The sequence below is a fragment of the Leuciscus leuciscus genome (assembly GCF_965113295.1).
Source record: "Leuciscus leuciscus genome assembly, chromosome: 25".
NCBI lineage: Eukaryota > Metazoa > Chordata > Actinopteri > Cypriniformes > Leuciscidae > Leuciscus > Leuciscus leuciscus.
The window spans coordinates 30,244,470-30,268,844 of NC_138724.1; the positions used below are offsets into that span (position 1 = coordinate 30,244,470).

Below are 24,375 nucleotides of genomic sequence, written 5' to 3' on the forward strand. Positions count from 1 at the left end.
TAAGGTGCATTACAATGCATAAATCGTGCATTACATTAAAAATACTTTTTAAAATGCATTATACTGTATATATAAAGGCTTTAAGTAAAGTGCTACCGAAATTTCATTAAACAACACTCTAGAAAGTTGCAACTTTCCTGCAGGCAAGTTCACAACTCTAAATGAGAATAACTCGCGCAATTACAAGAGAAGCAAAATAGTATTTCTGAAATTACATTCAAAAATGTGTTAGGGAAATTTTTCATATGGGTGCATCCCTAGTATAGTGTAAAGTGGATCGTTTGGGATGCAACTATTGACTGTGTGTTTGTGCAGATTGCTGGAGCTGGAGAGCAGCGGACAGAAGAGTGAAGTGCGTCTTCATTTCCAGACCAAAGGCCAGCAGACGTACACTGAGATCTTCCCCTACACTCTCGCCGACAACCAGTGGCACAAAGTCTCCGTGGCCATCAGCGCTTCACATGTGGCGCTCTATGTAGACTGCAACAGGTACACTGATGTTTAATGATTTAATATTCTGATTTAATAGTCAACAATAAAATTGATCTGCCTGCATTGACACCATTATATGAGAACTGAACTGAGCTGGACGATGACATCACGGTTTTCTCCAGAGCGGATATATATATATATATAAATGAACTAAATTAATAACTTTTTTACAACAAAAATTAACCATCACTGAACTTACTTAAGCTGGACTGTGACGCTATTTTCTTCTGGAAACAAACTTTGTTGCATTATTTTTCTGTTATCTCTGAATAGCGCAATATAAATAAAGGTGACTTGACTTGAACATTGCCGTTAAATTCAGAGATTGTCAGAATACGAAATATTGCTATATGTAACCAAACAGTGTCACACTTTACCATCTGACAGGGGACTCGTGTTCTTTAGAGTAGAAATTCTTTAGAAATCAGTATAACATGCACATGCTGTTGCTGCTTAACTTGTACAATTTAACTTGTGTGTAAATGGGCATGAATGATGAATAAAAAATGGTAACCTAAAAATGGTAACATCTAAATTAATTTTGATTTGATAAACGTTATTAATCCCCCAGGGAGAAATGCACATGTCACAGCTGCACAACAACACAATGAATAAACAGAAAACATAAACAACATTCACAACAGCAACAAGTCTTGTTCTCCAGTATCAATTTCTCAAAGCATTATGATTATATACAACCGAGTAAAAAATAGTCTTATCTTGTATAACACTGGTTGTAAAATCTAATTGCGGTTGGAAAAAAAGACTTCCTAAAACGCTCCTTGTAACAGCGTGGATGAATTAATCTTGAGCTGTAGGTACTCAAAAAAGCTTGAGCTATTTCATTAAGAGGATGACAATCATGATTCATCATAAGAGAAAGTTTCCTGATCATTTTATCTCCTGTAAGGTGGGTAACACACTCCCCACAACAGAGCCTGCCTTCTTTATATGTTTATTGAACTTATTCTTCTCCTTTTCCAACAGTCCCCCTCCCCAACATGTGACAGAGTAGAAGATCACAGATGAGACTATAGAGTCAGTGAAGGTCTTAAATAGACATGACAAACCCCAAAGAGTTTCTTAACTAATGAATACGACTTTGACCCTTCTTATAAACTTGCATCGTATTGTCAGACCAGTTGAGCTTGTTGTTCAAATATACACCCAGATACTTGTAAGTTGTTACAATCTCAACTTCTGACTCTCGTAAATTAACTGGTACTGCTTGCTGAGGAAGTCTGCTAAAGTCAACCACAGTTTCCTTCGTCTTAAGGCCCTTGCACACTGAGTCCGAAATTCGCATCCAAAATTTTCGCACGTTAAAAAATAAATACGACCTCACGTTATGTCAATCACGCTTGCACACTACCTCCGAAACTCCGAATCAGGTTCGATTTTCTGCGTTTTTCACATCCGTAGCAAGCATTTTGAATGGTGTTTTGAGAATTCAGAGCCACCGAATCATGAAAACGAAAAAACGCAAGCGAAAATTTCGGACTCAGTGTGCAAGGACCTTTACTAGCGTTTAGCCTGAGACTCTTTATTAGCTCCCTATATTCCCTCTCATCATGGTCCGTTATACAGCCAACTATTGCAGAATCATCAGAACATTTCTGGAGATGACAAGATTTAGAGTTATACTGAAAGTCTGATGTATAAAAAGTGAACAAAAATGGTGCTAAAACCGTTCCTTGAGGGAACCCAAGTGCTGCACTTCCCTACCCGAGACACACAAGTCCTGCGTCCTCACACACTGTGGTCTATTAGAGAGATGATCAGTTATCCAGTTCACCATACTCTGATGCACTCCAACATTTTCCATCTTTGTAGTAGTGAAGGCTGAATAGTGTTAAATGCACTAGAGAAGTCAAAGAATGTAATTCTGACTGTGCTGTCCAGGGTCTCTAAATGACTTAAGTCTCCTTTATGCAGGAGGTGCATATAAGTGCATCATCTCCCCCAACACCAGCTTAATAAGCAAACTGTAGTTTATCCTCTGCAACACACAATCCTGACTTAACCCTGTCTCTCGAAAACCTTCATTAACTGTGCTGTTAAAGCAATTGGCCTATCGTGCGAGAACTCCATGGGGTTTGTTAACTCAGGTACGGGCACTACACGTGATGTCTTCCATAAAACGGGTACTCTTTCCAAACGCAAACTCAAATTAAAAATATAATGAACCGGATCTGATCAGCACAGGCCTTAAGGACTCTAGGATTAATACCATCCGGACCTGGAGATTTCTTCATCTTAATTCTCCTTAACCCACTTCTTACTTGTTCAACTGACATTGAAAAACCAGGAACATTCTCATAAAGGGGAGAAAAGGATGAGCTTAGAGATGGAGGTGGATGTGATGAAGAGCGATGTGGTATTCTACTTCGCGAAGAATGTTCACAATCATTAGACCTCAGCATCAAATCTGTTAAAAAATACATTTAATTAATCTCCCCACGTCTGACCACCAGGGGCAGTGTATCTCCTTACTTTATTCTCATTAAAGTGTTCATTGAATCGATTGTAAAATCGATTTTCCATGTCTAAAGACGTTTCCATTTTAAACGCCAAATATAGGCAAATCCACGGACAACTAACAGGCATTAGGAGGAACGTAAAGAGGGCGCTTGAGACGTGCACAAGTCAGCAATATTCCTGATGATTTATTGGCGTGAAGTTTCGTGCACAATGACAAATAGGAGTGCAACATTCTCGAAAAACAATAAGCAGAGTGGACTGCCATAACATCAATGAAAAACATCACTGCAGGATTCAACATGGCTGTGTTTACCATTAGAAATGTCAAACAAATTTCACCTACGTAGGCAATTGTAGACCGTAGCCCGCATATGTATCTGTATGCATGAGACTGTCTGAAAACCAGCAGAATTCACAGTTTTGTAGTAAAAAGAGACACATGATCCAGAAGTATAATCTGCTGTTATGTGTGTGTGTCAGAGCCGGCAGTTTTGCTGTGTGACGCGCGTTCGCTGCGGGCGTATCGTGACGAGCTGGACGCGCTCCGAGAGAAGGCCGTTAAAATCGATTCTCTATTTTCGTTTTCAAAACTTGTGTTGGTTGGTCCGATCGATTGTGCAATCGATTTTCCAACGTAAATTGACAGCCCTAATGTCTGGTCATCATATTTAGATCTTTCCAAACCTCTCTCATGCTCTTTTGTTGTAATTTTCGTTCCATTTTGAATTATAACTCTCTTTCCCCTCTCTAATTTTTACTTTTAATAACTCTTTTGCTCATCCTTATCACCCACTAGAACGGCCCTCTTTTTCTCATTTAAAGGGGTGCTTGATTATGATTTCACTTTTCTAACTTTAGTTAGTGTGTAATGTTGCTGTTTGAGCATAAACAACATCTGCAAAGTTACAACGCTCAAAGTTCAAAGCAAAGGGAGATATTTGCTTTTAAAGAAATCGCTTTTTAAGGACTACAACAAACGGCTGGTAGAGACTACACCACATTCCTCCCGGGTTAGTGACATCACCAACCCTAAAATTTACAAGCTCTTGAAGCTCCGCCCCCTGTGCCGGGAGCAACAGCTCATTTGCATTTAAAGGAACAGACACAAAACGGTGCATTTTGCTCACCCTCTAAAAGTGACAACTTTAACATGCTATATAAAAATATCTGTGGGGTATTTTGAGCTAAAACTTCACACACACACTCATCATCAGAGACTTATTTTACATCTTGTGAAAAGGGCATTATACCACCCCTTTAATAATACTCTTAACTCAGAGGTGACCCAAGGTTTGTTGTTTGAATAACATTTGATCTTTTTAGTAGGTAATGTGTTATCAACACAAAAATTTATATAATCTGTAATACACTCAGTTAAGCTATCAATGTCCTCATCATGTGATTTGCACAGAACCTAGTCAGTTGTTTCAAAACAATCCGATAATGCTTCATAGACTGAATCAGACCAAATCTCAACTGTTCTTATTACTGGCGGTTGCTTCCTCACAACCGGCACATAAACAAGTCAAGTCAAGTCAAGTCAAGTTTATTTGTATAGCGCTTTTCACAATACAGATTGCATCAAAGCAGCTTCACAGTATTAAATTAAAATAAGACAACAAAGTTTGTTTCAAGAGGAATTTATTGATTGATAAAATTAAATTAAATATCCCCAAAATATCCCCAACTGAGCAAGCCAAAGGCAACAGTGGCAAGGAACCGAAAAACTCCATCAAGTGACCTAATGGTGTCCTAAAACTCCATCAGGTGCCTTAATGGAGAAAAAAAAAAACCTTGGGAGAACCCAGGCTCAGTCGGGGGCCAGTTCTCCTCTGGCATTGGATAGAGGCCGGATTGTAGTTTGAACTGTAGGATTATATGAATGCCTGGCTGAAGAGATGCGACTTTAATCTAGTTTTAAACTGGGAGAGCGAGTCTGAGCAACGAACAGTATCAGGAAGACTATTCCAGAGTTTTGGAGCCAAATGTGAAAATGCTCTCCCTCCTTTGGTGGTTCTGGATATCCTAGGTATGACCAAAAGCCTTGAATTTAGTGATCTCAAAGAGCGCGATGGATTATAGGGCGATAGAAGATCCGTTAAATAGACTGGAGCTAAGCCGTTTAGGGCTTTATAAGTCAGTAGCAATACCTTGTAATTAATACGGAACTTTATAGGTAACCAATGCAGTGATGATAAAATCGGTGTTATATGATCATATTTTCTTGATCTCGTAAGAACTCTAGCGGCGGCATTTTGGACTAACTGTAGCTTGTTTATTGAGGATGCAGGACAACCAGCTAATAAAGCATTACAGTAATCCAGTCTCGAGGTCATGAATGCATGAACTAACTTTTCTGCATCAGAAACTGATAGCATATTACGTAGCTTAGCAATGTTTCTAAGGTGGAAAAAGGCTGTTTTTGTAACATAAGAAATATGATTTTCAAAAGACAGGTTGCAATCGAGTATAACACCCAGGTCTTTTACTGTAGAGGATAAAGTAACAGGACATCCTATGATGTTAAAGTTGTATTGTGCGAGGTTTTGTGGGCGGTTTTTTGAACCGATAAGTATTACCTCTGTCTTGTCTGGATTTAATAAAAGAAAATTACGCGTCATCCAATCTTTTATATCTTTAACACACTCTGTCAATTTGGAAAATGTAGCGTTTTCATCCGGCCGTGATGAAATATATATTTGAGTGTCATCAGCATAACAATGGAAACTAATTCCATGTTTCCTTATAATATTTCCAAGTGGCATCATATATATTGAAAATAACAGGGGGCCTAATACAGATCCCTGCGGCACTCCATAGTTTACTGGAGTTATGATCGATTTTTCTCCATTTAAATAGACAAAATGGTAGCGGTCAGATAGGTATGATTTGAACCAGCTTAGTGCTTGTCCTTGAACACCAGTATAATTTTGTAGTCGATCTAAGAGTATTGTGTGATCTATAGTATCGAACGCAGCACTAAGATCAAGTAAAACTAGTATTGAGATACAGCCTTGGTCAGAAGCTAAAAGTAAATCATTTGTGATTTTAACGAGCGCAGTTTCAGTGCTATGATGCGGTCTGAATCCAGACTGAAACTTTTCATAGATATCATTTTGTTGCAAGAAAGAGCCCAGTTGAGCGGACACCACTTTTTCTAATATTTTAGACATAAATGGAAGATTTGAAATGGGTCTATAATTTGCTAGATTATTATGATCTAATTGTGGTTTCTTAATGAGAGGTTTTATAACTGCCAGTTTAAATGTTCTTGGAACATGGCCTAAAGATAAAGACGAGTTAATAATATTGAGGAGAGGCTCTTCCACTACAGATAACACTTCTTTCAGTAGTTTAGTTGGTATAGGATCTAATAAACATGTTGTTGTTTTAGATGAAGTGATAAGTTTATTTAACTCTTTTTGTTCTATAGTTGTAAAGCACTGTAATTGTTCTTTCGGGGTGATAATTGAAGCTGAATTGTAAGGCGCGATTGAAGATTGAACGTTTATAATTGTGGTTCTGATGCTTTCTATTTTCTCAGTGAAGTAGTTCATGAAATCATTACTACTGAACTGTAACGGGATATTTTGTTCGGGTGACGTCTGTTTATTTGTTAGTCTAGCCACGGTGTTAAATAGAAACCTTGGATTGTTTTGGTTGTTTTCTATTAGTTTGCGGAGGTGCTCAGCCCTGGCAGCTTTTAGGGCCTTTTTATAACGTGACATACTGTCTTTCCACGCGATTCTAAAGACCTCTAAATTAGTTTGTTTCCATTTACGCTCTAAAATACGGGTTTCTCTCTTTAAAACATGCGTAGTATTGTTATACCATGGTGCTTTATTTTTCTCTCTGACCTTTTTTAATTTAATAGGTGCAACCACATCCAATGTTCTAGAGAGAATGGTGCTCATAGTGCTAGTTAGTTCTTCTAGTTCATCTGTTTGTTTGGGTTCAGGCAGCAGCTGAGACAGATTAGATAAGCAATTTGAGAAATTATCTATGGTGGATGGGAGGATTGTTCTGCCTGGTTGATAACGCGACGCCGCATGACATATTACAGCAGTACGTAATATGCAAGTTACCATGTAGTGATCAGTGACTTCATCACTTTGTGGAATGATATCTATATCGGTTGGATCGGTTCCGTGTGATATAATTAAATCGAGTGTATGATTAAGACGATGAGTTGGTCCGGTGACGTTTTGCTTGACCCCAAATGAATTTAATAAATCTGTAAACGCAGCTCCTAACGCATCATTTGGATTATCTACGTGTATGTTAAAATCTCCAACAATTAATGCTTTATCGACATTGACTAATAGGTCTGAGAGAAAATCTGCAAACTCTTTTAGGAAATCAGCGTAAGGCCCTGGCGGTCTATATACGGTAGCCAAGGCTAGAGATAATAGGGATGTTTTTCTAACATCTAAGAGCGTAACATTTAGTACAAGTACTTCAAATGAAATAAACTTATAACCCGTTTTCTGAGTAACATTTAGAATATCTTTATAAATGGTTGCAACACCTCCGCCACGGCCAATCAGACGGGGCTCATGCTTATAACAGTATCCAGGAGGAGTAGACTCATTAATACCGAAATAATCATTTGGTTTAAGCCAGGTTTCAGTAAGGCAAAGTACATCGAAGCTATTATCTGTGACTATTTCATTTACAATAACTGCCTTAGGTGTGAGTGATCTAATGTTTAGAAGACCTAGCTTTAGAAATAGTTTTTGTTTACTAATAGCAACATTTTCTGTTTTAATAACAATTAGATTTTTCCTAGATCCTGCATTAGATTTATTATTTGATCTCACTAAACGAGGAATAGACACGGTTTCTATGCAATGTTCTACACTAGTATTTATATCAGTTGAATTGGTGCAGCAGAGACTATGATTTGGACTTTTGGTTACTAGTCAAAGGGTAAACAGACCTAATGTAAAAGAGATTATGATCCAATCGTCCCAATGGAGGAAGCCTCTTTCACATTTGCATAAAACAAGTCCAAGATTTGATTGTCTCTCGTTTCACAGTCCCCATACTGAGTAAACGTGGGGAGAGTATTATGTAGAGATACTTGGTGAAAATCACCAGAGATAGTAATCAGTGATTGGGGATATTTTTACTGTATCCTGGCTGTCACAGTATTTATATATTCACAAGCATTAGTCACATTGGCCGAAGGAGGGTGTGGTAGATTTTTCCCTAAACCTAACTATCCGGGTCTCGTCTACAAATCAACGTCCCCGAACGTCTACTGTCGACGTTTAGTCTATCTGGGTCTCGTCTACAAATAGACGTCCCCATTCAATAATAGTCACCTAACTAACTTGTTCCCCTAAACTAGCTTCCTAAACTAGCTTCCTGCGCAGGAATAATCGACAAACAGACTTCAGCAAATGTCCTTTAAATGCTTTAATCACGGCCAGGAGATCTTCCCGAGCAGTTCTCAGGGAATCTCTCACAAGAAGCAAGGTCAGAGGATCTCAGAAAAATTCCATTGAGAATCCCACCAGAAAACACGAATACAACAGTTTTTATAGAATCGAGAAAACAAATAAGACTAACATGTCACCTTCAATATGATTGGTTCCATTGGTTCAAAAGCCCCAACCTTTTCCCTCTGTCACTGGCACAAGCAAACTCTTATTTTGTGATTACTTATCACAAGGTTTGAGAACTAGTCATCTGTCTAGCTTCACTTCCCTTGATTGTTATTTACACACACACACACAAAACTCAAAGTCACAAATTTCCCCCCAATGAGTTTGGAAACATTTATAAGCATATGAATGTCGATCCTGCAAGAAAAACAAATGTTAGTTGATTAATTAAAGTTGATTAATTGAAAAATCCATCACAAGGGATATACACCGTTATCGCTATCACATAAGAAAATTCTCTTGCCAAATAGTACGGCCTCAGTCCTACCGCAAGGTTGACTACACTGTAATACTGTGACTACACTTACTTGACTACACTGCAATACTGCAATACTGTGACTACACTTACTTGACTACACTGCAATACTGCAATACTGTGACTACACTTACTTGACTACACTGCAATACTGCGACTACACTTACTTGACTACACTGCAATACTGCGACTACACTTACTTGACTACACTGCAATATTGTAATACTGCGACTACACTTACTTGACTACACTGCAATACTGCGACTACACTTACTTGACTACACTGCAATACTGCGACTACACCTACTTGACTACACTGCAATATTGTAATACTGCGACTACACTTGACTACACTGCAATACTGCAATACTGTGACTACACTTACTTGACTACACTGCAATACTGCGACTACACCTACTTGACTACACTGCAATATTGTAATACTGCGACTACACTTGACTACACTGCAATACTGCAATACTGTGACTACACTTACTTGACTACATTGCAATACTGCAATACTGCGACTACACTTACTTGACTACACTGCAATACTGCAATACTGTGACTACACTTACTTGACTACACTGCAATACTGCAATACTGTGACTACACTTACTTGACTACACTGCAATACTGCAATACTGTGACTACACTTACTTGACTACACTGCAATACTGCAATACTGTGACTACACTTACTTGACTACACTGCAATACTGCAATACTGTGACTACACTTACTTGACTACACTGCAATACTGTGACTACACTTACTTGACTACACTGCAATACTGCAATACTGTGACTACACTTACTTGACTACATTGCAATACTGCAATACTGCGACTACACTTACTTGACTACACTGCAATACTGCAATACTGTGACTACACTTACTTGACTACACTGCAATACTGCAATACTGTGACTACACTTACTTGACTACACTGCAATACTGTAATACTGTGACTACACTTACTTGACTACACTGCAATACTGCAATACTGTGACTACACTTACTTGACTACACTGCAATACTGCAATACTGTGACTACACTTACTTGACTACACTGCAATACTGTAGTGCACATAATGACACGCACTGCAAAACCACTTCTTCGTGAGTCTTTTTTGACATGTTTTCCATTGAAAATATCTAAAGAGCCTTGAAACAAGACATGTACTTGAGAAGCAACACAGCATAAACTAGTAAGGCTCTCATATGTTTTAAATCTCGGATATACAGTAAGTGTATATTTTTCACTTGTTTTAAAATAAACAGGAAGAATCTGCCAGTGGTGTTGAAGTTGGTGTCAAGAATCTTGCCGTTTCGCTGCTGCCGGTTCTGATATTTTGATGTTTATTGTGATTTTTCCTCTCAGAATCTACGAGCGAGTGGTGGCTGTTCCTCTGATGGAGATCCCGGAAGACACGTCGTTCTGGGTCGGACAGAGAAACAGCGCTCATGGCTTATTCAAGGTATTTCATCCTCATCCCACAGGAGAATCACGACTCGTCACAAACACAGAGGCTGCTTCTCTTCCTGAGGCTTTCTGTGTGCAGAGGAAACATGCGACGCACTGTCACTTCACCCTTCCCTTCTTTCTTCACTCGTTATTTGATCAGACTGACTAAAAAGATGGATTAAAAATGCAAAATAGCATTTTCTGCATTTGCCAGACGCCCTGATCTTACAGTGCACACAATATATGCATTGTTTATGCAAGAGTCAGACCCGTGAGCTTTGTGTTGCTGGAGTCATGCCGGACGCTCGCTGAAGTAAACAGTAGATTTACTAAATAGTGTAGTGTATAGTATTTATTGATGATACATATATAAAAACTATTGTGGTTATTGTGGATTTCAAACAGTGTGTAAGTGTGTGAGTGAGTGAGTCTATGTGTATGTGTGTGTGTGTATGTGTATGTGTTTGTGAGTGTGTATGTGTGTATGTGAGCAGGGGCGTAGCACCAAATTTTGGGCCCTGGGTACAAACCATCTTGCTGGGCCCCCGTACCAAATACCATAGTGATACCAATGGGTGGGGTATTGCATTTTTATCATAAAAACACTTCAAATGTAAACAAAATAAGCCACACTCTGATTAATATATTTTTGTTTTATTGTCAAAAGTACAAGTTAATTGATGATTATTTGTCTGTTTAAAATAAATGCAGACTATAGAATCACAGGGTACACTAACCGCCAAACTAGACATTCAGTCTTTGAATTACGTTTTTAAAATTAGTCATTTTCAATCATTAAGATGTGCATTAAACTGAGAACAATTCTGTACTTAATGTAAGAGCGTGCGCGAGCTAATTTGCATAGCAATGCGGTAAAATAGGCGCTAACGATCTGTGTTTTTGCGGGTGTTAGATTTTGACAACGGAGGGAAATATACAGTGTTTTCATGTAAACATCTGATTTTTGCAGTGTAAGATTACGGTTAACACCTTTAAATATTACATAAATGTATTATTATGTATTTTTATTAAACTTATTGAGTGTAGGCCTATAAATCAGCAGCAAAAAGTAATTCTTGAAAAAATCTGCACAGTAATTTTATCAAATCTACACGTTAATAAAAACAAATTGCTATTAGTACTATTAGTATAAAATTCAATTAGGCAATCATACATTTCTCAATTTTATATTTATATATTAATGTCAAGAATTTAGAAGTGTATTTATATAGCCTACGCTACACTACACAGAAATAATACACAATTAAATTATGCTTATTTTAAATGCATTGAGCAGGCTAGGTATAAAAAAATATAGGCTTTTAATAATCTTTCAGTGCGCAAAACCATGATAATATGAAACGCTTCAAAACAGAGCGCGTATGCGCATCGCGGGTGCAGAATGATGTGCTCAAAGCGACATGGAGTCACAGCAAGTGTGCATTTAAAAGTTCACGGCACAAAGCGAAGACATGTCGAGCACACAAATCCTAGTGTTTATCCGTCCAACAGTTTATTGATCATTTGTTTCTTCAGTTTTAAATTCCAGTTATTGTGCGTTTGATGCCGATTCATAGTCTTTGTGCTGTTTGTGATCTAACAGGCACACGGTAGCGAGTCGTTTAAAAACAGCAACAAACTCCAACAAAATAAAGTCATTTTATGCAAATCCACAGCCTTTTCTCTACAGATCAAGCATTATAATGTTAATATATCATATTGGAGAGAGTTTTACCGTGCATCCTGCTGTAACCGACAGAGGCGCGCGCGCTGTTTGAATAACGTTAGTTAGCTGTTTCTGAATGGAGATTGACAGCCGCAGAGGAGGGAAAACGAGTTTCCGTAAACTTTAATGATGTAACACGACATCTGTCCCTCACATTAAGCTATGGAATGGCCTCAGATGACTTTGTCACCCAAACTGACGTGAAAAAAGCGCGAGGCGCCGAAAAGCGCGCTGTTTGCATCCCTGTGTGATACTATAAAGCAGTGTTGTAGTCAAGTCACCAACTGTCGAGTCCGAGTCGAGTCTCGAGTCCCCGTGTTCGAGTCCGAGTCCAAGTCCGAGTCACCAATGAAGAGACCGAGTCGAGTCCGAGTCGAGTCACCATTACCTGAGTTTGAGTCCGAGTCGAGTCTCGAGTCCCCAGTGTTCGAGTCCGAGTCGAGTCATCAAGGTTGAGTGACTGTGTTATATTTCAAGACTGCCTACATTTCTCTAATCTGGCACCTTTAAAGAGCTGATATAATTATAAAAGAGGGTCTACATTAAACAAAAATGACACCACTGTGTTGACAAATATAAATATTAAATAAATAAATAAATACAATATAAATAAATATAAATAAAAACTTTTGATTTCAATAATGTAGGCTATTAGGCTAAATGTTAAAATTAACATTAACAATGCTGTAGAAGTGCAGTTTATTAGCCTAAATGTTAACTAATGTAGTTAACTAGAGTTTAATAAATGGAACATTATTGTAAAGTGTTTACCGATTTGTTATACACCGATTCAGACGTCTCGTGAGTTCGTTGTTGGACAGATGGACAGTTGTTTTAACCATTCATTAAAGTGAATCGTTCAAAGGAGTCATTAGTTCGCGAATCGGACGTGTCATTAATGGACGTGTAGCCTTGTCAAGTCAAGTCAAGTCAAGTTTATTTGTATAGCGCTTTTCACAATACAGATTGTATCAAAGCAGCTTCACAGTATTAAATTAAAATAATACAACAAAGTTTGTTTCAAGAGGAATTTATTGATTGATAAAATTAAATTAAAGCCTTGTGTGATTATCTCGGCAGTTTAGGGCAGGACAAGATTTGTGTCAACACAGAAAACATGTCATCACTAGATAGGTCTTTTCGTTTATTGAAATTGTGGCTAATGTCAGGTGAATGTGCGGAACGCTTTTCAGAGAAGATAAGGCAAAGGTTTTTTTTTTTTTTTTGCACAATTCACACCTCGCGGTAATTCAGGAGAAAAAATCTCTGAATGATCTACGTGAAACTTCGGTCTTCCGACCTTTTACTATCGTGTCAATTGATTTTGATTAATATTAGAGGAGGGAGCACCGCTCGTGTTTTTTGAAGACGATGAGAGCGCGCGCGCGGCTGGGGCTTTCTCTCTGCTCGTTCTTAAATGCAGGAAAAAAAGAGATCCCGTCCGGTCTTGGAGCCCAAAACAGGAAAAGTGTAACATCTTATATCAAATTTTAAAACCTATTTAGTCAGAAACTTCATCCAACGTCATTCATTTGATGAATGCTCAAGTCCGATTTTATATATCCTCGAGTCCGAGTCCAAGTACGAGTCATCAGTCCGCGAGTCCAAGTCAAGTCACGAGTCCTGAGAATAGAGTCTCGAGTCGGACTCGAGTCCAGAGAATAGGGACTCGAGTCGGACTCGAGTCCGAGTCCAGGACTCGAGTCCTCCATCACTGCTATAAAGTATTGGTATATTATTCAAACAGAGTACGAACATAAATGTATGCTATTCTACCTGGAGTAGATATTTATGTTAAAACAATGTCAATGCTCGATGATGCATTTGGAGCTCACCTTTCTTTTAAAAAAAACTGAGTGAGCAACTGCTTGCCCTCATTTGCCTTTCTCTCTTTAATCTTCTTTTCTTTTCGTTTTTGAGCCCCTTATTTTCCTTTCTTAAGGAAAAACATGACTCTTCCCCCGTCTTCCTAGTTCCTATCACAGCTCACTCCAGCTCCTCCTGTCTCTCATCAACTGATTCACCGCGGGTCTGTAGTAGCAGAAGCACCTGACCTGCGGGTCGTACCATTTACATTCATTCGAGAGGGGTGGTGGGACCCTGCACAGCATGAAAATGACTTTTTTATACCAAACCAGTGCCTAACTACAAGTTTAGTTTTGCACAGGAACTTTTTTATTTGTACATAAATGCTATACAAATGTTAGTGCATGTATATGTATGTATAGAAAACTGACTTCTAAGGGCCCCCCCCTGCCTCGGGCCCTGGGAACTCGGTACCCTTTATCCCCCCAGTCCGACGCCCCTGTATGTGAGTGTGTGTGTGAGTGAGTGTATGTGTTTGTGAGTGTGTGTGTGTATGTATGAGTGTGTGTGAGTGAGTGTTTGTGATTGTGAGTTTGTATGTATGTATGTATGTATGTATGTGAGTTTGTGTGTGAGTGAGTGTATGTGTTTGTGAGTGTGTGTGTATGTGAGTGTGTGTGAGTGAGTGAGTGTATGTGTTTGTGAGTGTGTGTGTGTATGTGAGTGTGTGTGAGTGAGTGAGTGTATGTGTTTGTGAATGTGTGTGTGTATGTGAGTGTGTGAGTGAGTGTGTGTCTTTGTGAGTGTGTGTGTGTGTGTATGTGAGTGTGTATGTGAGTATGTGTGTGAGTGAGTGTATGTGTTTTTGTGAATGTGTGTGTATGTGAGTGTGTGTGTGAGTGAGTATGTGTTTGTGAATGTGTGTATGTGAGTGAGTGAGTGTATTTGTTTGTGAGTGTCATCGAGCCTCTTTGAGATCTGAAGTGTCTTCAGGTTGTTAAATATCTCCAGAGTTAATTGTCAGATGTGAGGCTGGAGGTCGTTTGCAGTTCTTGACGATCTCTCTCACTCCGCCCCTGCTTCTGTCTCCACGGAGACGCTGATTAAAGCTTAACCACTCCAGAAAAAAACAAAAGCGTGTTTCTGTCCCTTATTTGCATACACACATCGCAGATATCTGTCGTTTCATTTCCGTCATATCCAGGACGTTGGCTTTCATCGTCCACACACCAACTCCTTTCCCCAAGAACTTTAGGCAGAAAAGGCTGTAATGCTTTAAGCGTAATAGATGTCGTTCGCACTCTAACTCAACACAATATCGATGTGGAGTTTGAGACGCCGGTGATCAAAGACACCGTTACTGTTCGATTAGTGAAGATTCAACACTTGTTGACCCGACGATTGCCTCTAATTAAAAAAATCACTGCATGCATGTCTGTGTGTGTGTGTGTTTGAGTGTGTGCGTGTGTGTGTGTGTGTGTGTGTGTGTGTGTGAATCTGTGTGTGAATCAGTGTGTGTATGAGTGTTTGAGTGAGTGTGTGTGTGAGAGAGTGTGTGTGTGTATGAGTGTGAGTGTGTGTGTGTGTGTGTCAGTGCGTGTGAGTGTGTGTGTGTCAGTGTTTGAGTGTGTCTGAAATATGTGAGTGTGTAAGTGTGTGTGTGAGTCAGTGTTTGTATGAGTGTGTCAGTGTGTGTGAATGAGTGTGTGTGTGTCATTGTGTGTATGAGTGTGTGTGTCAGTGTGTATGTGTGTGCGTATGAGTGAGTGTGTTTGTGTCAGTTTGTGTGTGTGTGTGTGTGAGTGTGTGTGTGTGTGAGTGAATGTGTGTCTGTGAGTGTGTCTGTGAGTGTGTGTCTGTGAGTGTGTCTGTGAGTGTGTGTCTGTGAGTGTTTGTGAGCGTGTGAGTGTTTGTGAGTTTGTTTCTGTGAGTGAGTGTGTGAGTGAGTGAGTGTATATGCGCATGTGAGAGTGTGTGTCTGTGAGTGTGTATGTGTGTGAGTGAGTGTATATGCGCATGTGAGAGGGCATGTGTGAGTGTGTGAGTCTGTGAGAGTGTGTCTGTGAGTGTGTGTCTGTGTGTATGTGTGTGTGTGTGTGTGTGTGAGTGAGTGTGTTTGTGAGTGTGTGTCTGTGAGTGTGTGTGTGTGTGTGTGTGTGTGTGTGTGTGTGAGTGAGTGAGTGAGTGAGTGAGTGAGTGTATATGCGCGTGTGAGAGTGTGTCTGTGAGTGTGTGTCTGTGAATGTGTGTGTGTGTGTGTGTGTTCACTGACTTGCAGAGAAACTAAATTACATCCCGAGTTCCTATAAATCCAGAGCGTTCACCTCTATTTCCCTCTCATTGCTATGGAGAATCTGGAGAAACCGGCATCAGCTTTTGAATTTATGGTTGGAAAATTGAAGAGGCAAGACAATTTCGAAAACAATTTCTCATAAGTCACGGCGCTCTGCTCCTGCGAGGGCCGAAAGAAAGGCTTTCTGGGCCGGTTGCCACGGCGACAGAGTGTGTGTTCGCGACCAGCGCATGGAGGCCAATCAAATTAAGGCACATATGAAACAAATTCAATATGTATCTGCTTGTTTTGCTTATCAGAGTGGGACAGTGGCGACTGGGAGCTGTTATTACGCTCTCGCCACCCACATCATTTCCTCTCGCGACGCCTATTATGTCCAATTACCAGAGTGCGCGGCCTTGTCCACCTGCTATTAAACTCTCCGCGGTTCCCCACGCACTAGCGCTGGTTTCATCTCCGCTGGAGTCTGAGAGAGGCGTTTGATTAGCGAAGAGTCGGGGACTTCTTCACGGGGTTCGGGTCTTTCGTCGTCTCAAACAAGCTGTGGATGTTCATACGGTGTCCTGAAAGCGTCTGTCGTCGAGGTTTGGGTTAATAAAGACAGAGAAATGTTTTCTGTCTTGTTTTCCAGTACATATATCTAAACATTTTTAAATCAGGATACATTTACTGAAGAAGAACAATAAATGCCTAGAACAAATATCTGCCAACTCCTTGATTCAAAGGGAAAACATGTTTATTTTTCTGCACTTGTTAAAACAAGAACCAATATCAAACTCAAAAACTCAAACTCAAGTCTTTCAGACTTAATATCTTCAGTCATTTTCGTTCTCCAGTAAATGTATCTTGATTTAAGAATGTGTAGATATTTGTGCTGGAAAACGAGACAGAAACACTGAGGAAGAACATCATTTTCTTTGGTGGAAAATACATTCTAATGGCTTCAAAACTACTATTAAATAAAAATAACCATGAATTATTAGTGTTAAAGCTAGCAGTGCTAAAATACACAACCTAAATATTCCAGAAAAATGCATTTTATATTTTTTTATTTAATAGAACAATCATATAGTGAATACTAAGTTGGAATAACAGATAAATACATAAATAGACATTTAAAATAAAATGTAACGCAGCACATGCAAACAATGTTATTACAATGTTATTACAATATTTCTCAGTGGAAATATTGGAAACAATGTACAGCAGCACTTTAGAGATAATTAAGGTAGTGAAGTTTGGGGTCTGAAAGATTGTTTTAAAATATATTTTTGAAAGAAGTCTCTTCTGCTCACCAAGGTTGCAATTATTTGATCACAAATACAGTCAAATCCGTAAAAATCGTGAAATATTATTTTTTATAAATAATATTATTATTATTTATAATCGGCTGTTTTCTATGTGAATATATAGTAAAGTGTCATTTATTCCTGTGATCAAAGCTGAATGTTCAGCATCATTACTCCAGTCTTCAGTGTCACATGATCCTTCACAAATCACTCTAATATGATGATTTGATGATCAAGAAACATTTATGATTATTATCAATGTCGAAAACAGTCGTATTTGTGTGTAAATCGTGATACATTTTATTTCTCAGGATTCTTTGATGAATAGAAAGTTAAAAAAACAGCATTTATTTGAAAAAGAAATCATCATAAATATATTTATTGTCACTTTTGATCAATTTATTGCGCCCTTGACTCTTAATATTGATGTATTGACAACTTCAGAATCATACAGGCTTTTATGACACATAAATGTTTACATTTTAGACGCTGTCAATGTGTTGATTTTGACATACTAGTGTTTTGCATTAAAAAGCACTGTTTCACCCAAACACCTCCGGATCATGCTGATTATAATAAAGGATAATCTCCACATGGCATCCGGCATCAGTTGGACTGAATCCTGAATAAAATGTGCAAGTTTGATTCGACACGGAGATAAAACCTCTAAATATAAACCGCAAATCGAAACTATGAGAAAAGCAATATGGCTTAACAGGTGCTAATCCGGAGAACATGTCCTGGGAAAAGGTCAGGCTCATCCGCGTCCGTCCTTCTGCTCTCTTAATAGTGTTTAAAGCTTTCTGTTCATATTCTGCCGAGCAAATAAAAGCAGCCTTGAACATCTAAAAGCCACAATTTCAGAACCTCCAGCAGGATTTTACCCATAATGCACTGCTGAAGGACCGGTGGTGACTGTATAGATGGGCATTCCTTACTTTCCATGTTAATAAGCGTGCACATTTTTCTTTTTGGGTCAGAATGTCTGCATGCGCATTATTTATTAGAGCAGCGCAAGGTCTTCATTTTGCTAAGTGCTTGTTGGATAAACTCTCTCAATTCTATTTAATGCCATGCAAAGTGTCATTAAATGTAATGAATGTGTCTGATTCATCTCTGCTCTGATCTAAATGTGTGTTTGAACCAAGCGGCAACCTTCCAGTCTCTCTCTCGAATCCAACAGTGAAGAGACTTAACCTGCAGTTCATCGACTGGCCACTAGAGACAGGCTGAAGAAGAGAGTCAATCCCATAGACCTCCATGTTAAAATGCCCAACTTTACAGCAGAAAAAAACACGTTTACAGCCTGGTACAAAAAGTGGTTTTGTTCTATATAGCTAATTTTGCCCTTCATGAGGGGGGGGGATTTTTTATTTTATTTTATTAAGCCTTAAAGTTCTGCATAATTAAGGGCGTGGCCACTTGATTGACAGGTGGATTGCAGCTGATGTCACTGCTAGTCGTTTGTCTGCTGTCTGTTAGCGTCACGTCACCTCAGCTAATCCTCCTCTTTGCCCATTTTCGTTTATCCGGGAGTGACTCCGCCCACTTTGGGCTTCAAAAACGCTCAAAAACCGAAACCTACGTGTGACGTGACGGACACTACGCCCATATTTTTTTTACAGTCTATGGTCTGAACTGATTGCCGTGTGTTTTCCATGCAGGGAGTGATGCAAGACCTTCAGATCCTTGTAATGCCTCAAGGATTCATCACTCAGTGCCCGGACCTCAACCGTAGTACGTGCCGTTAATTACTAAACTTTGTTTAGTCCTTCCGTTATGATGACAAGCACATCTCATTTACGTATCTTTCTTTCTTAGCCTGTCCGACCTGCAACGACTTTCATGGACTCGTGCAGAAGATCATGGAGCTTCAGGACATCTTGGCCAAGACCTCCAGCAAGGTGACGAACTAAAAATCACAGAATAATTGGATTAATTTCATTTCATGAGCTGGAATGTGAATCGGAATTTCAGTTGTTTAAAAAAAATAAAAAAATATTGCTTTAACTCTTGTCGCTCCAAAACACATGTGTGCTTTTATTTTCAACCTCCATTAGATTAATAAAAAAATCACTCCAAGTTACTTGCAATTTTATCTTTCCACCACCTGTGGCGATAGAGAGGCTATAATTATGTAGTGAACCTTTAAATAAACAAAATACAAACAAGAAAATACTATTTACACTGCAAAACATGTTCTTCCTCAGTGTTTCTGTCTTATTTTCCAGCACAAACATCTAAATATTCTGAAATTAAGATAGGTTTACTGGAGAAGAGGCAAAAATGACTGAAGATATTAAGTCTTGTTTTCTGTAGTGAGTTTGTGCTTAAAATAAGAAGAAATATCCGCCAATGGAGTCAGAAAGATAAACTTAATTCAAAGGGAAAATGTAATTATTTGTCTGACTCCATTGGCAGATATTTGTTCTCGTTTTAAGCACAAACTCACTTTATTTTAATCATTTATTTAGAAAACAAGACTTAATATCTTCAGTTATTTTGCTTCTCCAGTAAATAAATCTTGATTTAGGAATATTTAGATATTTGTGTTGGAAAACAAGACAGAAACACTGAGGAAGAACGTCATGTTTTTGCAGTGTAAGTCTTTCTACTTCAAAATTTACTTCTAATTCAGTGTGTTGTCGTTTCTTAGAAAGTTGTTTTAAAGTAAATCCTACACCAATTTTTTTGTCTAATATTCAGTATTAATATCACCTAATGTGTCTGTATATATTCCATATGATGTGTACGTGAACATATTTATGGGTAAGTCATACTGAAAAATGAATTAAAAGCTACAATTACAGCAGTTGACATGAATTTCGTTCCAACTTAATATAATAATTATAGTTCTGGATCTTCTTTGGTTTCTTCAAATTGATATTTAAAAGTATTTTCAACTCAACTGAACGCCTCAGTCGCGGTCTGGCAGTAAACGCAGCACATTTCTCCCGTTTTTGTTTGACAGATGAATCCGAGCCCAGTTTCTGGGAACATCTGGGCTGCGTCTGTGCTATGAATTTAAAGGCTTGTTTATGTTGTTGTAATAACTCACAGCTGCCAACTGCACAAAACTCTGGCGCTGATGAGGAAAAACTCCTCTGATCGAGCGTGTCCAAATAACTCCGGCTTAATGAAAAATGCAAACAGCCGATCGCAAATGATCAATCAAGTACGGGCGTTTGCTCATCTTTTTTCTGTCAGAAATGGAGTGTAATTGGGGTGAGGTGGGGTGCTTTTCTTCCCAGCTGTCTCTGGCCGAGGAGAAGATGCAAGGTCTGGATTCGTGTTACTGCGAGAGAACGTGTCACGTGAAGGGAGTGACCTACAGAGAGGAGCAGACGTGGACCGATGGGTGCAAGAACTGCACGTGCTCGGTGAGTCAAACGCTGACCTATACGCCTCAGTTCTGGAGCTTCTGCAAGAACGTTTGGTCTCTCTCTTGAATCCAACACTGAAGTGACTTAAACTGCAGTTCATCGACTGGCCACTAGAGACCGGCTGCAAAAGAGAGTCAATCCCATAGACCTCCATGTTAAAATGCCCAACTTTATAGCAGAAAAAAACATGTTTACAGCCTGGTGCAAAAAGTGGTTTTGGTCTGTATAGCTAATTTTGCCCTTCATGACGACTGTGAGTTTTTATTTATTTATAACTCATCTGTTTAAATTATATTAAGCCTTAAAGTTCTGCTTAATTAAGGGCGTGGCCACTTGAGTGACAGGTGGATTCCCGCTGCTGTCACTGCTAGCCGTCTGTTAGCGTCACGTCACCTCAGCTAATCCGCCTCGCTGCACATTGTCGTTTATCTGTGAGTGACGCTGCCAAGATGGCGACGGCCGGCTCCGCCCACTTCAGAAACGCTCTTCAGAAACATACGGGTGACGTCACGGACACCTCCATCTTTTATTACAGTCTATGGTTTATACTACGGTAGAACGATTGCAAAGACTGCTTTATGTTATTTACTCATGAGAAATATGGATTAAAGGACCGTTCACACCAAGGATGATGATGACTGTTAACCATAGAGTTTCAAAAAAAATTTAACTCTAAGAGAATAGCAAAGTTCACAACCCAACTATAACGATAACGGCATGGATGAACGATTTCAGAATGATTTTTTTTTTTTAGATGATGAACGATGAAAACTTCAACAGCCAATCAGAACCCATCCTGCTTTAAAGAGCTCGAGCATTTAATGTGACAGACGACAAAACTGAAGCGCTTATAATAAACAGAACGATATCATGCGCTGGTGTGGACGCTAATATACTGTAGTTATCGTTATAGTTGTTTTCATAGTTATAGTTATCGTCATAGTTATTATTGTTATCATTATAGTTAATGCTATAGTTATCTTTATAGTTATCTTTATAGTTATTGCTGTAGTTACCATTATACTTAACGTTAAATTTATATTTATTGCTATATAGTCAACATTATAGTTATCGTTAAAGTTATTGTTAAAGTTACCGTTATAGTTACCATTATAGTTATCGTTACAGTTGTTGCTATAGTTACCATTATAGTTATCATTATAGTTATTGCTATAGTTACCTTTATAGTTGTCGTTAAAGTTATCATCATAGTTATTCCTACAGTTACCATTATATTTATAGTTAACATTATAGTTATTATAGCTATCGCTACCATTATAGTTATCGTTATAGTTATAGTTATATTTATAGTTATTGCTGGTATGGTTATAGTTATAGTTATCGTTATAGTTATAGTTATAGTTATAGTTATAGTTATAGTTATTGTTATAGTTATCTTTATAGTTATTGTTGGTATGGTTATAGTTATCATTATTGCTATTGTTATAGCTATCTTTATAGTTATAAATATTGTTATAGTTATTGTTATCTTTATAGTTATCGTTCTTGGTGTGAACAGACCTCATTGTGCAAATACAAAATACAAGCCAAAAAAAGGAAGAACTTGCTATTAAGAGAGAATATTTTGCACAACTGAAATTAAAGAGTTTTATCACTTTATTGTTTGTGATTTGTCAATAGCGTCACTAAACTGCATGATAATTATTTCTGTCTAGCTAATTAGCTAGTGTGCTAAGTTGCGCCATCTTGTGTTTGAAAATGCTTTGTATATTCATGAACAAAAACGTGTGAAATCCCATGGAAATGTTCGTGTCGTCTACAAACCGAGCTTTACTAGTTGAATGGCGTTTAATCAAGCTCCGCACACCCAATCAAGCAGTCTGCAATTAGCTAATTAGCGGTGTGCTTGTTCTGTAAACACTGGAATGGCAGCAAGGTTTGCATGTCTTCTCAAAGGTCAGACGCAACAGAACGTTCCACTTAAACGTGTAGCAAGGCTAATGTAAACACAGATGTGTATTGCTTCAAAGGGAACACGCTGAAAGGTTTCTCATCTTTCTTCCTCACTCATTATACATTTATTATCCGCGAGTAAGATGAATATTGTGCCGAATGCAAAGTGACAGACGGAGGGATTCTGTCCTATCTTTAGAAGTCCCTGTGCTCCTGTGACAGACGCTAGTCGCTAGCTGGTCTCTAAAGCGCTCGATGTGTTCAAACACACTGTGATCTTGGTCTGTGGAACCGGTTCGGATGAGACAGGCGTCCCGGTGAAACTACCAGCAGATCCAGACCGTTTGTGAAGGAACATTATCTTTATTTGGCTTAAAGTGATGGATGTCATGCTTTAGGGAGACGCGAGTTCCTTCAGACTCTGTGAGGCTTGCAAATCTATGAAAAATGGATATACACACTCTGGGCCCTATTTTAACGATCTGAAATGCAAGTATCAAACGTGAAACTCAAGTAACTTTGTGGGCGGGTCTCGAATAGTGGAATACCTCATACTATTCTTCCCCTGTCCAACATCAAAGCTGAATCCTTGCCCCCTTCTTTAGATCGCTGCTGCCCCTCACCAGTTCTCATTGATTGCCCCCATCCCAACTGCAACAAGAAGTACAAGCACATTAATGGACTTAAATATCACCAGGCTCGTGCTCACAATGATGATGACATCAAGCTGGATATAGATGGTGATAGTGAGTATGGTGAGGACTCACCCTCATCAGGAAAGTTCAGCTCGAAGCAGCCTGGCAAGAAGAAACCAGAAACTGAGCAAGATTCTACAATCAGTATGCTTATGCCCGACGCAAATCTAAAATGTGTTGGTCTGAAGTAGCTTCATTACTCATAGGTGTGGTTTGGGCGTAACGTGAAATAAACCAATCAGAGCGTCATCTCACATTCCCTTTAAGAGCAGGCGCACTTGTTCTATGGCGGATTGCTATTATAACGGCGGATTTGCCAGGCGCGCGCCAGGAGCGGTTCACAGCCGAGGAGACCAACGTTCTCGTCAGGGCCGTAAAACACAGAGAAGTGACATTGGGGATGGAGAAACACACCCAGATTAGCTTCGGTTAAACAGGCGTATGATAATTTGGGTAAAAGTGTAAGCTAGATTTATGCCTATTTTTTCACATCTTCATGGACACCACAATGATTTCCCTCATGTGGAAATTTTTTCTGGTAATTATGTATGGTTTGCAAAAATGAAAACTGCTGCGTCTGTGTAGATGAGAGAAGCAAAGTGTGTGTGAGTTGTGCACACGCTACATTATGGCCAAGAATGCGCCCTTAAAAAAGCATCTGAATAACTCGCTAATAATTTCCTGGTCAGTGGCGGAATTGTTTTCTGAAACTGCAAAATAGCACCAGGGAACATTTGAGCCGGAACACGCCTCTCTTTTCCCTGAACCGCCCCCGGAGCGCAAGTTCATTCCCTAATTTACCGACGTGCGTCTGTCGAGGGAAAAGTCTGCTGTGCGTCGGGTGAGAAATAGGAATGATACATGCGTCGTGTACAAAATTATTTGAAAAGTAAAATTATGCTAG

General features: G+C 39.0%; 1 protein-coding gene across 1 annotated transcript in view; it reads left to right on the top strand.

The window, feature by feature from the left end:
* nell2a (neural EGFL like 2a) overlaps nucleotides 1-24,375 on the top strand; it is a 123,395-nt gene that overhangs the window by 20,311 nt on the left and 78,709 nt on the right. The window contains exons 4-8 of the mRNA XM_082160652.1: nucleotides 316-489; nucleotides 10,282-10,378; nucleotides 19,144-19,216; nucleotides 19,301-19,383; nucleotides 20,731-20,859. Of these exons, the coding sequence (XP_082016778.1) occupies nucleotides 316-489; nucleotides 10,282-10,378; nucleotides 19,144-19,216; nucleotides 19,301-19,383; nucleotides 20,731-20,859 (556 nt within the window). The remainder of the gene's footprint in view (nucleotides 1-315; nucleotides 490-10,281; nucleotides 10,379-19,143; nucleotides 19,217-19,300; nucleotides 19,384-20,730; nucleotides 20,860-24,375) is intronic.